This window comes from Balaenoptera musculus, chromosome 20 (genome assembly GCF_009873245.2).
Source record: "Balaenoptera musculus isolate JJ_BM4_2016_0621 chromosome 20, mBalMus1.pri.v3, whole genome shotgun sequence".
Lineage (NCBI taxonomy): Eukaryota > Metazoa > Chordata > Mammalia > Artiodactyla > Balaenopteridae > Balaenoptera > Balaenoptera musculus.
In genome coordinates this window covers 45951758-45967666 of record NC_045804.1, presented here as the reverse complement: position 1 = coordinate 45967666, position 15909 = coordinate 45951758, and the positions used below count along the sequence as shown (strand labels likewise).

General features: G+C 41.0%; 1 protein-coding gene across 7 annotated transcripts in view; it reads right to left on the bottom strand.

The window, feature by feature from the left end:
- Nucleotides 1-15909, bottom strand: part of VPS53 (VPS53 subunit of GARP complex) — a 146869-nt gene that overhangs the window by 20203 nt on the left and 110757 nt on the right. For all 7 annotated transcript variants that reach the window (XR_005017674.1, XR_005017675.1, XR_005017676.1 and 4 more), the window contains 2 exons: nt 2239-2376; nt 403-507 (listed from right to left, as the gene is read on the bottom strand). Coding sequence is in view for 1 of the 7 variants with exons in the window: in XM_036835522.1 (XP_036691417.1) it covers nt 403-507; nt 2239-2376 (243 nt within the window). In the remaining 6 variants the exon portion in view is untranslated. The remainder of the gene's footprint in view (nt 1-402; nt 508-2238; nt 2377-15909) is intronic.

The window sequence follows — 15909 nt, the reverse complement described above, 5'->3', positions numbered from 1 at the left end:
CTGGGCTGAGGATTAACGCTTTCTTCAGGGAGATACCAGCCCTGGTATCAGAGGAAGAGAATCAGCCTGGGAGAGAATCAGAGGAAGAGAAGAGGCAGCAGGAGAGGAGGGAGAAGGGGCTGGGAGGGCGGAGGACAGGCGGCAGGATGCGGGAGGGTAGCCTCCTCTCCACCGCAGTCCCGCTGAGCCTGGCTCTCTGCTGGGCGCCAGGGTGCCATCAGAACGGGGACATTCACAGGCCCCGGTTCCTCCTCCTCCTTAAAAGCCTTCTGAGAGTTGGGTCTGCAGCCTGGGCCAGGCACGGGCACTTTGAGATAGCTCCCGGGGGGCCCATATCCCATCCCCCAGTTAACCACCGAGCGTGAGAAGGTGCCCGGGGACGAAACAAAACGCGGAGCTAACCTTCATGTCCAGGATCTTCTGGAAGGTTTCTGTGTTGCAGTCCGTCAGGAGTTTGATGTAGTTGTCCACAAACACCACCAACGGCTCGTGAGGGGCCATCACGACCTACCGAGGGAGAGAGAAGAGAGTAGGCCTGCCGGGAACACTCATGATCGGAGGCCGAGGATTATCCTTCCTCACTTGCAGGCCAATCACAAAACGGACTCTGCACGATCTCCTTAGGTGGCAGCAGCAGCTGCAAACCCAGAAATGTCCTGACAGCCTGTTTCATCTCGACATTCAGTTAGAGCAATGTTTCCTAAATTTCCTAAATCATAAATGTAACCTGGATTGCTTCTTAAGTACAGCTTCCTATGTCCCTCCTCTGAAGGTTCTAAAACAGAGGGCCTGGGGGGAGTCCCAGGTGACTTTTTAAATATCAGGACCACGGGAAACACTCTGTTGCAGGGTCCCCTGTTTGAGACATTTCGTAGGTTCGTGGTACCTGCTCCTTCTGTCCTGATGTATCACTGTTCCCGAAGGATGGCCTCAAAAGGCACCGAATTAAGTGGATTTTCTCAAAAACAAAAACCCTAGAACAGCCTCACTCTTTTCAAGACTTAAAATCTGGAACTTCATTTAACTACATCCAATTCATGTACCAACAGCAGGAAAGCAATGGCATCGCAACCCTCACATTCACTGCCATTTGGTTTTCAGTGTGGCGTCTGATTTCCTTCCTCCAGCAGACTTTTTTTTTTTTTCCCAGAGGCAACCATTGCTTCAACTTTCTTTTTTTTTTTAATTTTTAAAAATTATTTAATTAATTAATTTATTTGGCTGTGTTGGGTCTTCCGTTGCGACGCACGGGCTTCTCTCTAGTTGTGGCACGCGGGCTCCAGAGCAAGCAGGCCCAGTAGCTGCGGCGCGCCGGCCAGCAGACTGGTTTTGTTTTGAATTTCTGAGAATATGACTCAGACTGGCAAGGAGTATTCACTCAGAAATTCTCTCTAAACCCTGCTCTCCACCCTGGTGAGTAAACCAGCTAGGGAAGAAATGGCTTAGGCTGCTTCCAGTTTCCTCAGGCCAAAGCCTGAGGTCTGTGTGGGCCCCTCACCTGGTCCCACCCATGTCAGGGCCTGCCGCTACTCTTCACTCCTCCATTATTTGAGTCATTCTGTTTGGAGACAGACCTGAAGGGCCTGCAGGCCCTGGCCTTCTAAGAGCATCCCCTGGCAGTTCCGTTTTTTCTCTAGCCTTCTCTCCCCTCCCCAGTAGGCCCCCTTTCCCCTTGACACGTCCGGATGGAAATCATATGCAGGAGCTCAAGGCTTCAGACATTCTCGGCATCATCACCCCATGTATATTTTATTAAATGGGGCTTTAGAAAACCCATTTGCTGATTAGAATCAGTTATGCAACATCTGTTCAAAGTTCCTCTAAAGTGGCAGAGTTTAGAGCGCCAAAGAGGCTTACGTGGACCGGAGTAACTGAGAGCTGGGCCACAAATCCCTGCTGAGAAGCAGAGAGATCCCTGACTTAGACGCTGATTCACAGTGACAACGCCACCCAACCTCCAATCTTGGTCAAATCTTATTACAAGAGAATCCCACTACGATGAAGAATTCATTCGTCAGATAGAATTACTGACCCCCCAGTAACAGTGCACTGACTTTCAACAATATCTGATGAGGCCAAAGTCTGGTTCAGCCAAAGAATGTGGACAATCTTTTAGGACTGATAGGCATAGGTCCTAACCTGTGCTTTCAAAGACTAGTACTCAGTACTCCTTGGAATAAGCAATCAGATAACCAGGCCCTTTTAACCGAAACCCCCCGAGGAAGACACAAGCCCCACCTTGAGGATCATCTCCGCTCGGGTCATGCCTTTCACCACGATCTTTGTGTAACTGGCTGGGGCTTTCCTCACCACCTGAGAGCCGATGGAAGGCAGATCGAGCAGGACCATCTTCAGCGAGTGGGTGTCCAGCAGCAGCTGAGGGAAGAGAGCAGAATAGAACCAGCCGCTTCACAGGGACACGATACCTAGTGCACGCACACTGATAAATAACATTTTCCTGATTTTAAATGTAATACGCTCTCATTGGAGAAAATTCAGAAAATGAACAAATATAAAAGGAAAAACATGAGTTATAATTACTATGACCCGGGAAAAAACAGTAAGATGCCACAGTTCAATGTGGTATCATTCCCACCAGTTTGTGTGTGTGTATAACAAGCTAGAGTTATACTGTATAGACAGTTTTACAACCTGGTTTTTCCACTTAATACATGATGTTTTTTGAATTCTATTTTCCCATCTTGGCAGTCTTTAAAAAAAAAATCATGATTTTCAATGGCTATACAGTACTCTATGCTGTGTGTGTGTGTGTAACTTTAATATTTTTAACCATTCCCCTACACTTTGTTTCTAGATTTTTATTATTATAAATAATAAATACTGTGATGAACAGCTGTGCAGATATAATTCTAGGTCTATCAGTGGCATTTCCTTAGGAGACAGTCTTTGGGACAGATCAAAGGATAGGACATTTGGAAGGTTCTTCTTACATATCCTGAACTGCTTTCTGAATGGAATGTACCTATTTACATAGTGCAGACTGCACCCACATCAGCACTGAAAACTGCCATAAAAATTTTGCTTATTCAACAGGCAAAAAATGGTAATTCCGTACTGCTCTATTTTGGATTTCTCTGGCTAGTGAGGATGTAGGAGATTAAATCAAATTTAAACATCAGTATCTTTGCAACAAACTGCCTTTTTCATTCTTTCTTTTTTTTTTTTTTGGTTCTCTTGGATGCCAATTACTTGGAAGGCTATCAACTTTCCTGATTGCCCACCAACTGCAGGCACAGAAATGGCATATATACACTGGCCTGTTCAGACAGTTTCGAAGAATGGAATCACATGCCCACCACCCAGACAAAGGTAGCAGTAGGGTGACAGTCTCGCTACTGCAACTCTGATGGTCAATCTTATGTTCAGGACAGGGCTTGCTGTGTCTGCCACTGCCTGCTCCTCTCAGAAAGCTTTCCATAATTATATCAAGCAGGGGTGGAATGGTATCCCTTCAGGCCCTATGACACCCTGAATTCTCTCATTCTCCCTGTACTTTGCTATGGACAGGAGAGTTAACAACTAACGATAAGACAAACTCATTAATGAGAAACACTATTAACTTAATGGTCATGGTGATTATAATTTTGACAATGGTATACAAATTTGGAGAAGCCATCAGTGTTTTACTTGGGATAACACAGAGGGAAATATTGCTCTCAAAAAATGGTGAGGTATTGAAACAGACTGATTCTGAAGTTTATATGGAGAGGCAAAAGACCCAGAATAGCTAACGCGATATTAAAGGAGAAGAACAAAGTTGGAGGACTGATCCTATCCAACTTCCAGACTTATAATAAAGCTACAGTAGGGACTTCCCTGGTGGTCCAGTGGTTAAGACTCCGCACTCCCAATGCAGGGGGACAACTAAGACCAAGTGCAGCTAAATAAATAAATAAAATAAAATAAAATAAAATAAAGCTACAGTAATCAAGACAGTTTAGTACTGGTGAAAGAATAGATAAATAGATCAACTGAGAAGAAAAAGCCCAGAAATAAATCCACACAAATATAGTCAACTGATTATTCACAAAGGAGCAAAGGCAATTCAATGGAACAAAGACAGTCTTTGCAACAAATGGTGCTGGAACAGCTGGACATCTATGTTCGAAAAATAAAAATAAAAGGGAATCTAAACACAGACCTTACACTCTTCACAAAAACTAAATCAAAATGGATTACAGACCTAAATGTAAAACAAAAAACTATAAAACTCCTTGAAGATAACATAGGAGAAAACCTAGATGACCTTGGGTATGGTGATGACTTTTTAGATATAACACCAAAGATATGATCTGTGAAAGAAATAATCGATAAACTGGACTTCATTAAAATGAAAAACTTGGGCTTCCCTGGTGGCACAGTGGTTAAGAATCCGCCTGCCAATGCAGGGGACACGGGTTTGAGCCCTGGTCCGGGAAGATCCCACATGCCGCGGAGCAACTAAGCCGTGCGCCACAACTACTGAGCCTGCACTCTAGAGCCTGCGAGCCACAACTACTGAGCCCACATGCCTGGAGCCTGTGCTCTGCGACAAGAGAAGCCACTGCAATGAGAAGCCCGCGCACCGCAACCAAGAGTAGCCCGCGCTCGCTGCAACTAGAGAGAGCCTGCACACAGCAACGAAGACCTAACACAGCCAAAAAAATTTAAAAATAAATAAATAAATAAATAAATAAATAAATAAATAAAATAAATTTACAAAAAAAATAATAATAAAATAAAATAAAATGAAAAACTTTTGCTATCCAAAAGACAATGTCAAGGGAATGAGAAGACAAGCCACAGACTGGGAGAAAATATTTGCAAAAGATACATCTTATAAAGGACTGTCATCTACAATATACAAAGCTTTTTAAGAAAAACTCAACAATAAGAAAACAAACAACCCAACTGAAAAATGGGCCCAAGAGCTTAACAGATACCTCACCAAAGAAGATATATAGATGACAAGTAAGCATTTGAAAAGATGCTCCACATCCTTTGTCATCAGGGAAATGCAAATTAAATCAGCCACGAGGTACCACTATACACCTATCAGAATGGTTAAAATCTGGAACACTGACAACATCAAATGCTGCTGAGGATGTAGAGCAACAGAACTCTCATTAATTGCTGGTGGAAACGCAAAATGTTACAGACACTTTGGAAGACACTTTGGTGGCTTCTTATAATAAAACTAAACATACTCTAACCATACAATCTAGCAATCATGCTACTCGTTATTTGTCTAGAGTTGAAAACTTATGTTCAAAAACCTGCACACGGATGTTTTTAACAGCTTTATTCATAATTGCCAAAACTTGGAAGCAAACAAGATAACCTTCAGTAGCTGAATGGAGAAACTGTGGCACACCCAGACAATGGATTATTACTCAGTGCTAAAAAGAAATGAGCTATCAAGATAGGAAGGAACCTTAGGGCCTTCCCTGGTGGTGCAATGGTTGGGAATCTGCCTGCCAGTGCAGGGAACATGGGTTCGAGCCCTGGTCCGGGAAGATCCCACATGCCGCAGAGCAACTAAGCCCGTGCGCCACAACTACTGAGTCTGTGCTCTAGAGCCCACCAGCCACAACCACTGAGCCTGCGTCACAACTACTGAAGTCCACGCGCCTAGAGCCCGTGCTCCGCAACAAGAGAAGCCACCGCAGTTAGAAGCCCATGCACTGCAATGAAGAGTAGCCCCCACTCGCTGCAACTAGAGAAAGCCCGTGCACAGCAACGAAGACCCAACGCAGCCACAAAAAAAAAAAAAGATATGAAGGAAACTTAAATGCACATGACTAAGTGAAAAGGCCAATCTGAAAAGGCTACATATTGTATGATTCCAACTCTATGACGTTCTGGCAAAGGCAAAACTATGGAGGAAGAAAAAGATCAGTGGTTGCCAGGGGTTGGGGGTGGTGGGTAAGATGAACTGGTGGAGCACAGAGGCTTTTTAGGGCAGTGAAACTACTCTGTATAATACCATGATGGTGGATACATATCATTATACATTGTCCAAAGCCACAGACTGTATAACACCTAGAGTGTAAACTGTAACACTGTAATGTAAACTATAGACTTTGAATGATAATGATGTGTCAACACAAGTTCGTTGATTGTAACAAATGTACCACCCTGATAGGAGATGTTGATGATGCGGGAGGCTATGCTTCTGTGGGGCAGGGAGTATACGGGAACTCTCTGTACCTGCCCCTCGACTTTGCTGTGAACCTTAAACTGCTCTAAAAAATATAAAGCCTTAATTTTAAAAAACAGTGGGAAGCTACACTAAGGAAAGAGTAATTTCATGCACTAATGTTGCTATTCGAAGGCCTAAACTCTGTAGGTCATTCAATGGCAGACCAGGAAAGTGCTAGGATATTTTGGACTTTTCTAGGTTTCCAGAGATGAACATTCTTACTCTCCTAGTGTCTGTTTTTTGAGAAGGCCATGGGCTCACAGAGAAAGGCACCCAAGCATTCAGAAGGCAGATAAGTATAGACTGTCAGAGGCACCCCCACAAAGCGCCTGGTATCAGAGCAGTTCCCAGAGCCCCACTGGAAGTGAGCACTGCTCATCCTCAGAGGGAACCCAGCACGTGCCTCCAAAAAACAAGTATGCTCAATTCCATGCAGATTAAAAACCCAGATATAAAAAGAAAAACATTAAGAAGAAAACAGATTATTTCTGTAGGGAAGAGAAGAATGTGAGACAGAGGAAAGATGGAAAAATCTACCTTAAAATAACATAAGTCTATAACAAAAGACACATAAACAAAGTAAAAAGACACAAACCGGGAGAGGATGTCTGCAATACTGCCAAAGGGATAATACTCAGAACACATAAAGATTCCTGAAAATCAATAAGAAAAAGACCAGCAACCCCAGTAGCAAGAATAACAGCGGTGTGGCAAAGATCTGAACAGGCAACTCACACACACAAAAACAGAACAAAAACAAAAACAAACAAACCACAACTCAAGCACTCACAAGGTGTGTGAAATGATACTTAACCTTATTAGTAATCCAGTAAATCAAAACCACAATTGTGTACCATTTCGTACTCATCAGAAAGGCAAAAGTAAAAAGGTAAAAAATACCAAGTGTTGGCATGCATATGGTGCAATGAAACTCACACTTAGGATGAGAGTATAAATTGGTTGAGGCACTTCAGGGGAAACTCAGTACTATTTCCTTAGTGGAAGATGTGCATAACCCGTAACACAGCACTCATATCCTTTAGAAAAATTCTTGCCCATGTAAAAAAAAAAAAACAAAAAAAAAACGATTCCCTGCATCCACTGTTTGTAAAAGCAGAAGACTGGAAACAACGTAAATGCCCATCAACGGTAGAATGGATAAACAAATGGTGGCATATTCATGCAAGGGAATATGATATTGAAGTTAAAATGAGTGAACACAAACAATCTATACCAACATAGATAAATCTCAGAAAACATTATGTTGGGCAAAAAAAGCAAGTGGGGAAATGATATGTATAGTACCATTTGTATAAAGTTTAAAAATATGTAAAACAAAATTATATATCTTTTGTGAATAGATACACATGTAACATATCAAAACACACACGGGAATGATAAAAATCAAAATCAGAATAGTGATTACCTCTGGGCATGTAGGGAGGTGAGCGGAAGGGTAGGGTCCACGGGGGACTTCAGCCATAACTGTAATGATTTACTTTATATAAAAAAGATCTAAAGCAAATGTGGGAACATGTTAAGATTTGACTAAGCTGAGCGGGAAGCTGATATTCTTGACATTATTTTCTATACTTTTATTAACTGGAACTATGTCTTTTTCTTCTTCTTTTTTTTCCACACTATGTTATTTGAGGCCTAGTGAGGGTTCAACTTTATCTTCCATACAGCAAAATTTCAGAGCCTTGTCAAAATCAAAGGCATGTCTTGGCATTATTTGCTAGCAGGAAAAAAAAAAATCAGTGATTATTTAAAACTGTATGGGGATACTTCCTGTTTTTTCTGTACTTTCTATTTCCCAGAGATATATTATATGCATAAATAATTGTACAGTCTCAAGTGACAGGAAGAGTTTTGAATGAGCCAGACATAACTCTCTAGTGTCTCCCATATTTTGAGAGATAGGACTTTTTCAATTCCCGGCCAGTCACAATAAAATTTTGTCCTCACCAGACAGCTGTACAGATGGAAACCTTCGTTTCAGGTTTTACCGGAAGTAATGTAGTCAGAAAAGGTGGGAGCTTGTCTGATAGGCTTAGCAGCTGTCTGTGGGCAATGAAGCTGAAAGGCCCCATTTATCATGAAAATCTGCTGGCTTTCATCTTTGAAAATAGCTAAAAGTTCATCCCCTTAGGCATGAGGCATTGGGCAAGAGGTGACCATCCACCGAATGTGTTTGAGCCTCAGAGATAAATTTTGGGGTGGTGTGGCTCATGTTCTTGATGGGCTACTGGGGTGCAGATCTGGCCAGCATGCTATGCCTCGGAAGGGTCATCACCCAGCAGTGGAAAGCTCTGAGGGGTTTACTTCTTAAAGAGCCCCCACCACTCTTGGGGGTCATCATGACTATCATAGTGACGGAAACCTTGAGTAGACAAGATAAAAAGCCCACTGCTAGAAGGTAAAGGACCATATATACAACGCTAAGTTTCAAGGAAGTGACACAGAAGAGAGAGTTCAAAATATGAAGAATGGATGGACCAAGGTGAGGACATGCCTAGTTTCTTTCCTCTTTTCTTTTTTTTAAAATTTAGGTGTAACTTTCATACAGTAAAGTACACAAAGACCAAGTACATAGCTTGATAAACTATTACATATGTATACACCTATTGCCTCATTAAAGATATGGGACATTTCTCCATCGACAGAAGAATGGATAAAGAGATGTGGCATATATATATATATGGCATATAAGATGTTACGGAAAAACCCGAACGAACTTTTTGGCCAACCCAACACACACACACACACACACACACACACACACACACACACACACACACACACACACGCACGCACGCAAAATGGAATACTACTCAGCCATAAAAAGAATGAAATAATGCCATTTGCAGCAACATGGATGGACCTAGAGATTATCATACTAAGTGAAGTAAGTCAGACAGAGAAAGACAAATATCATATGATGTCACTTATATTTGGAATCTAAATGAAATGATACAAATGAACTTATTTACAAAACAGAAACAGACTCACAGACACAGAAAACAAACTTATGGTTACCAAAGGGGAAAGGGCAGGGGGATAAATTAGGAGTTTGGGATTAGCAGATACACACTACTATATATAAAATAGATTAACAATAAAGTTCTACTATATAGCACAGGGAACTATATTCAGTATCTTGTAATAACCTATAATGGAAAAGAGTATGAAAAAGAATATACACATATATAACTGAATCACTCTGCTGTACACCAGAAATTAATACAATATTATAAATCAACTATACTTCAATTTTTAAAAAATTAAAAAAAAAAAAAAAAAGATATGGGACATTTCTTGCATCCCAGAAGGCTCCCTCAGGTTCTCTTCCAGTCAACGCTCTCTCTTCCTTCCTAATAAAGATGACCACTCTTCTGCCCTCTGTCACTCAGGATTGGTTTACTGCTCATTAATGTGCTATGAACATTCTTGTATATGCCTTTGGTGGCCATACGCCCTTATTTCTCTGGGGTGGCATCTATGCAGAATTGCCGGTTCAAGGAGTAAGCATATGTTTAGCTTTAGTACAGACTGCCAGATAGTTTTCCAATTTGGTTGTGCCGATTTCCATTCCTACCAGCAATGCATGAAAGTTCCAGTTGCTTCACATCCTCACCAACACTTGGTATCACTGACCTTTTTAATTTTAGCCATTCTAATATCATTGTGACTTTAATTTACATTTCCCTGGATGATTAATATGCTTTTTGGCTTTTTTGGTGAGCTTCTTTCTGAAGTGCCTATTCAAATCTTTTGTCATTTTTCTACTGATTGATCATCTTTTTCTAATTGATTTGTTGAGGTTTTTTTTTAAAGTAATTTTTTCAACTTTATTGAGGAATAATTGACAAATATACTTTAACTGCATATACTTAAAGTGTACAAGGCAATTATTTGATATACATATATATTGTGCAATGATAACCAAGATCAAGATAATTAACTCTCCTTTTGTGTATGTGGTAAGAATGCTTAAGATCTACTCTCAGTAAATTTCAAGTATATCATACCATATTATTAATTACAGTCACCATGCTGTACATTAGGTCCTTAGAACTTATTCATCTTAGAACTGAAAGTGTGTACCCTTTGACCTACATCTCCCCATTTCCCCCTTCCCCCAGCCCCTGGCAACTAACATTCTATTCCCTGTTTCTATGAAATTGGTTTTTTTTTTTTTTTCCTTTTAAGATTCCACATATAAGTGATATGTTGAGAGATTTTTAAAAGTATATACTTAGAATATGAGTACTTTGTTACATATATTGCAAATATCATCTGCTACTCTGGCTTGTCTTTTGAGAAAAAGAAGTCCTTAATTTTAAGTACTACAAATAATCTCTTCTTTTATGATTGGTACTTTTAATGTTTTGTTAAGGAATCTTTGCCTAACCTACGGTCATAAAAATATTCTCTTATTAGCTTCCAGAAGTTTTGTTATCTTATCTTTCACTTTCAGAGCTATAATCCACCTGGAATTGATTTTTTAAAAACTGAGATACAATATACCATAAAATTCACCTTTTAAAAGTGTACCATTCAGTTCCAGACATCTCAACACGCCACAAATAAATTCCATACCCATTAGTGATCACATCTCTTTTCCTCCTCTCCTCCACCCCTTGCCAACCATTAGTCTACTTTCTGTCTTGTGGATTTGCCTGTTCTGGACATTCCATATAAATGGAATCATACGTTATGTGACCTTTTGTCTGTGGCTTCTTTCACTTAGCATAATGTTCTCTAGGTTCATCTATGTTGTAGCATGTGTAAGTATTTCACTTCTATTTAGAGCTGAATAATAATCCCTTGTAAGATTAAACCATTTTCTTTATCCATTCATCAACTGATGGGCATTTGAGTTGTTTCTACTTTTTGGCTATTATGAATAACGCTGCTTTGAATAATGCTGCACAAGTGTTTGCATGAACATACTTTTCCAATTCTTTTGGGTTTCTATCTAGGAGTGGAATTGCTGGGTTACATGGGAACTCTATGTTTAACATTTTGAGAAAATGCCAAATTGTTTCCCAAAACGGCTGCAGCATTTTCCATTTCCAGTGTATGAGGGTTCTAATTTCTCCACGTCCTTGCTGGAACTGACTTTCCTATATGGTGTGTGGTTAAGGTCAAGATTAATTTTTTTTCCACATGGATATTCAATTACCCAGCACTGTTTACTGAGAAGACCATCCCTTCTCAACTGAATTAGTGCCGTTTTTGTCATAAATCAAGTGTCTATGTATGTGTGGGTCTATTTCTGAACTTGATTCTGTTCTGTTGGCCCATTTGTCCCTGTGTACTTAATTAATTCAGCATTAAAATAAGTCTTGGTATCCTGAGGTTTAAATCCTCCAACTCTGTGCTCTTTCTTTAGAGTTATTTTAGCTATTCTTGGTCTCTGCACTTCCATCCAACTTTTAGAATCAACTTATCAATTTCCTTTCACACCCACATCCACCCACCCCTTACTGGGATTTTACTGTATCTAGAGATTAATTTTGGAAGAATTGACATTTTAAAAATATTGAGTCCTTTAATACATGAATATGAGCTTTCCTGACATTTTAAAGGTCTTCTTTAATGTCTCTTAATATTGTATCATTTTCTGTGTAGAAGACTAGCACATTTTTTAATAAACTTATTCCTAGCTATTTAATGTCTCCTAATGCTACTGTATATGGTTTCATTAAAAATTTTTCATTTTAAATTGTTTGTTGCTGTTATATGCAAATATTAAAAATAATTTAAATACTGACCTTATATCCCACACCCCTACTAAATTTATATTCTAATAGTTTGTCCGTAGATTCTTTTGGATATTGTCATTCACAATCACATTCTCTGTGAAATGTGAAAAATGACAGTTTTGTTTCTTCCATTCTAATCTGTGTACCTTTTATTTCTTTAAAACTTTCTTTTATTTTTTGTCTTATTGTTCTGGCTAGGACTTCAAGGGCAATGTGGGATAGAAATGGTGACAGCAGACATACTTGTCTTGTTCCTAATGTCAAGAGAAAATCTTTCTATATCTGACCATTAAGTGTGATGTTTATGGCAATTTTGTTTTTCATTAACTGATTCATTTCTTTCATGAGCTGGCTCGGTCTCCCCATCTCCAGGACCTTGGTGACCCTGCCAATGCTTGTAAACCCCTGTGGAGCGTGGCTGTGCCTGTCTCTTTGCTCTGTGTGGCACAAAGGGAGGACCCTTTTGAATGGGTGATAGAAGAGGTTTCAAGCTCTCAGTGGGAAGGATGGCCTCATAAAAATCAAGATGGGCCAGAGCTTAATGAGACAGAGAAAAGCGAGCAGTTGGGTAGTTAAGAGATTCAAAAAGGTCTTTAGGGACTTCCCTCGTGGTGCAGTGGTTAAGAATCTGCCTGCCAATGCAGGGGACATGGGTTCGAGCCCTGGTATGGGAAGATCCCACATGCCGCAGAGCAACTAAGCTCGTGCGCCACAACTACTGAGTCCGCGTGCCACAACTTGCCACAGCTGCTGAAGCCCGCGTGCCTAGAGCCCATGCTCCGCAACAAAGAGAAGCCACCGCAATGAGACACCCACGCACCGCAACGAAGAGTAGCCCCCGCTCGCCGCAACTAGAGAAAGCCCGCGCGCAGCAACGAAGACCCAATGCAGCCAAAAATAAATAAATAAATAAATAAATAAATAAATAGAAAGAAATGTAGATGTTAAAAAAAAAAATCACATTATTTAAAAAATAAATAAATTTATTTTTAAAAAAGTCAACATGGTCATAATGTGGTAATATGTATGATGGAATACTGTTCAGCCTTAAAAAGGAAGGAAATTCTGAAACATACTACAACATGAGTAAACCCTGAAAGCATGCTAAGTGAAATAAGCCAGACACAAATGGACAGATACTGTATGATTCCACTTATAGGAGGTCCCTCGAGCAGTCATATTCATAGCGATAGAAAGGAGAATGGTCGCTGCCAGCAGCTGGGGCAGGAGGGGTGGGGAGTTAGTGTTTAATGGGAAGGGAGTTTCAGTTTGGGATGATGAAAAAGGTCTGGAAATGGATGGTTGCACAACAATGTGAATATACTTAATACTAGGAACTGTACACCTAAAATGGTTAAAATGTTAAATTTTATGTTATGTATGTTTTACCACAATAAAAAAAGTCAATATGGTATATAAAGATAATACAAAGGAAAATATTTATGGATCTAAAATATTTTGAGCAATACAGTTCATGTCTATACTTCATAGACATGAACTGTATTGCTCAAAATATTTTATTATTTTATTTTTATTTTTTTAAGAATTTTAAAAAAAATATTTACTTATTTATTTGGTTGCGCTGGGTCTTAGTTGCAGCAGGTGGGCTCCTTAGTTGAGGCATGCGAACTCTTAGTTGTGGCATGCATGTGGGGTCTAGTTCCCTGACCAGGGATCAAACCCAGGCCCCCTGCATTGGGAGTGCAGAGTCTTAAACACTGTGCCACCCGGGAAGTCTCCTCAAAATATTTTAGATCCATAATACAATAGACCTAGAAGGAGGCGTGTGGAGAGTCTGATTCAGGGCTCTTATTCAAACATGAGGAAACTGAGTCCAGAGCAAGGAAGCAACTGCTCATGATCACAGGGACCATTAAAAGCAGAGCAGGGACTGGACCCCAAGTTTTAGGGTCCTTTTCCCGACACCACAATGTGTTGCTTCCTCTCTGGTAAGTAGTTTGTGCAAATGGATTCCTTTTTTAAAAATAATTAATTAATTTATTTTTGGCTGCGTTGGATCTTCGTTGCTGCGTGCGGGCTTTCTCTAGTTGCGGCGAGTGGGGGCCACTCTTCGTTGCAGTGCATGGGCTTCTCATTGTGGTGGCTTCTCTTGTTGCGGAGCACGGGCTCTAGGCGCGCAGGCCTCAGTAGTTGTGGCGTGTGGGCTCAGCAGTTGTGGCTCGTGGGCTCTAGAGCGCAGGCTCAGCAGTTGTGGCTCACAGGCTTAGCTGCTCCGCAGCATGTGGGATCTTCCCAGACCAGGGCCTGAACCCGTGTCCCCTGCATTGGCAGGCAGATTCTTAACCACTGCGCCACCAGGGAAGTCCCTGGATTCCTTTTCTACTGTGTGCTCGGTCATAGATACTGTGGCCAAAAGACTAATTAATGACCCTGCAAATCCCACAAGACTCTCTGAAAATCACAAACTAGCAAGAAGCATTACACATACTGGTATGGTTCAGCTCCACATGCCCTTGCAATTGCTCAAGTGGACTCTGGGGCCCAAAGAGAAATAATTTACTTTATACAGTAATCAGGAAGAGAATCAAGAGCAGGAAAATGTCTCCTTTCCTATTTTTGGCACAAGTATTAAAGTGTAGTCTAAATTTAGGATCTAGTACTTCTGTGGCAAAGCAGAGGCATCTGAGATTAGGCCTCAATCTTTGCTTTGACTCTCACAGCTTTTGTTAAAGTTTGGATTACAGTTGCTGCAAGACTTGCGGCAGAATCTGTTTTAATCTGTGAACTTCTCTTTGTTAACTTCTTGGTTCCTATGGTTTTGCTGCCTGAGTGATCACGCCTCCAGCTCCATGACTGCTTGGGTTTCTAAGGCCGGATACTCAGGGCAAGCACGGACCCAAGCTAAACCTGAACTTCATGTGGGAATCCTCCAAGGGCCACGTTGCCTTTAGTTCTCACCCACGGCCTCCCCCAGGCTGGGCCTGTTGAGATCTATGCTCTCCTGTCGCCCACTCCTATTTGTCTGGGGTCTGAGAAAGTAAAACACCAGTTTCACAGATGGTTTTCTTATCCACATCTCAAAGCAGAAGTAAATACTGGCCAAATTGATATATTTCTGAAGGTGCGGGCTTTGAAGTCTGAGCCGATTATTTTAACATTCTTTTAAAGAAAAGAAAATCTGAGGAAAATAGATATGACATTGGGTTCATGTGACAATATGAAAATATCATGCTACTGGACACTAAATGAGCTTGTAAGGCCTGGGCAGAGCTGCAAACTCATGGAAACATGCTCCCAATGAGTCAGCTTTGTGTTCCAGTGGCTTCATCAGGTCTAGAGACAGAAACCTAGTAACTGAGAATCTAAAGCTTCTCTCAGACACACAGAGAGCAATCACTCCGCGTCCTCTCCTACCACACACAAAAGTGAGGTGAACAGAGTGGATTCCCGATAAACATGTGCTAATGAAACTGGGCGTGCTGGGGCATTATTCTGCTGTTTCCCGAGGACAGAATTCGTTCTGTGTTTATGACATGCAAGAGGTAAGAATTTCCAAACACTGACATTCTACACTCAGACACAGTCGGTCAGTGTCTGAATCCACGCAACCTCCCAGGAAGTCTGCTGAGACGATATTTCTGACTCTGCTAAGCTGGTCAGCCAGACAGCCTGCAGCAAGCATCAACTAGATGTTTCTATGTGGGGAGATGGGCACTGACAGTGGAAACAAACTATCAGCAGTAACAGCTGGCATTTGTTGAGGGCTTCTCATATGCCTGACATTGGGTCAAGCACTTCAGTGCATTATCCTGTTTAATCCTCACAACTACCCTGTGAGGCGCTGCTGGGAGTATCCCCATTTTATAGACGAAGAAACTAAAGCCCTGGAAGGTTAAGCAACTTGTCTAAGGACAAACACCTTAGGAGGTGCTCAATGAAAATGTTTTAAATAAATGGATGAATAATTTAAGCTGC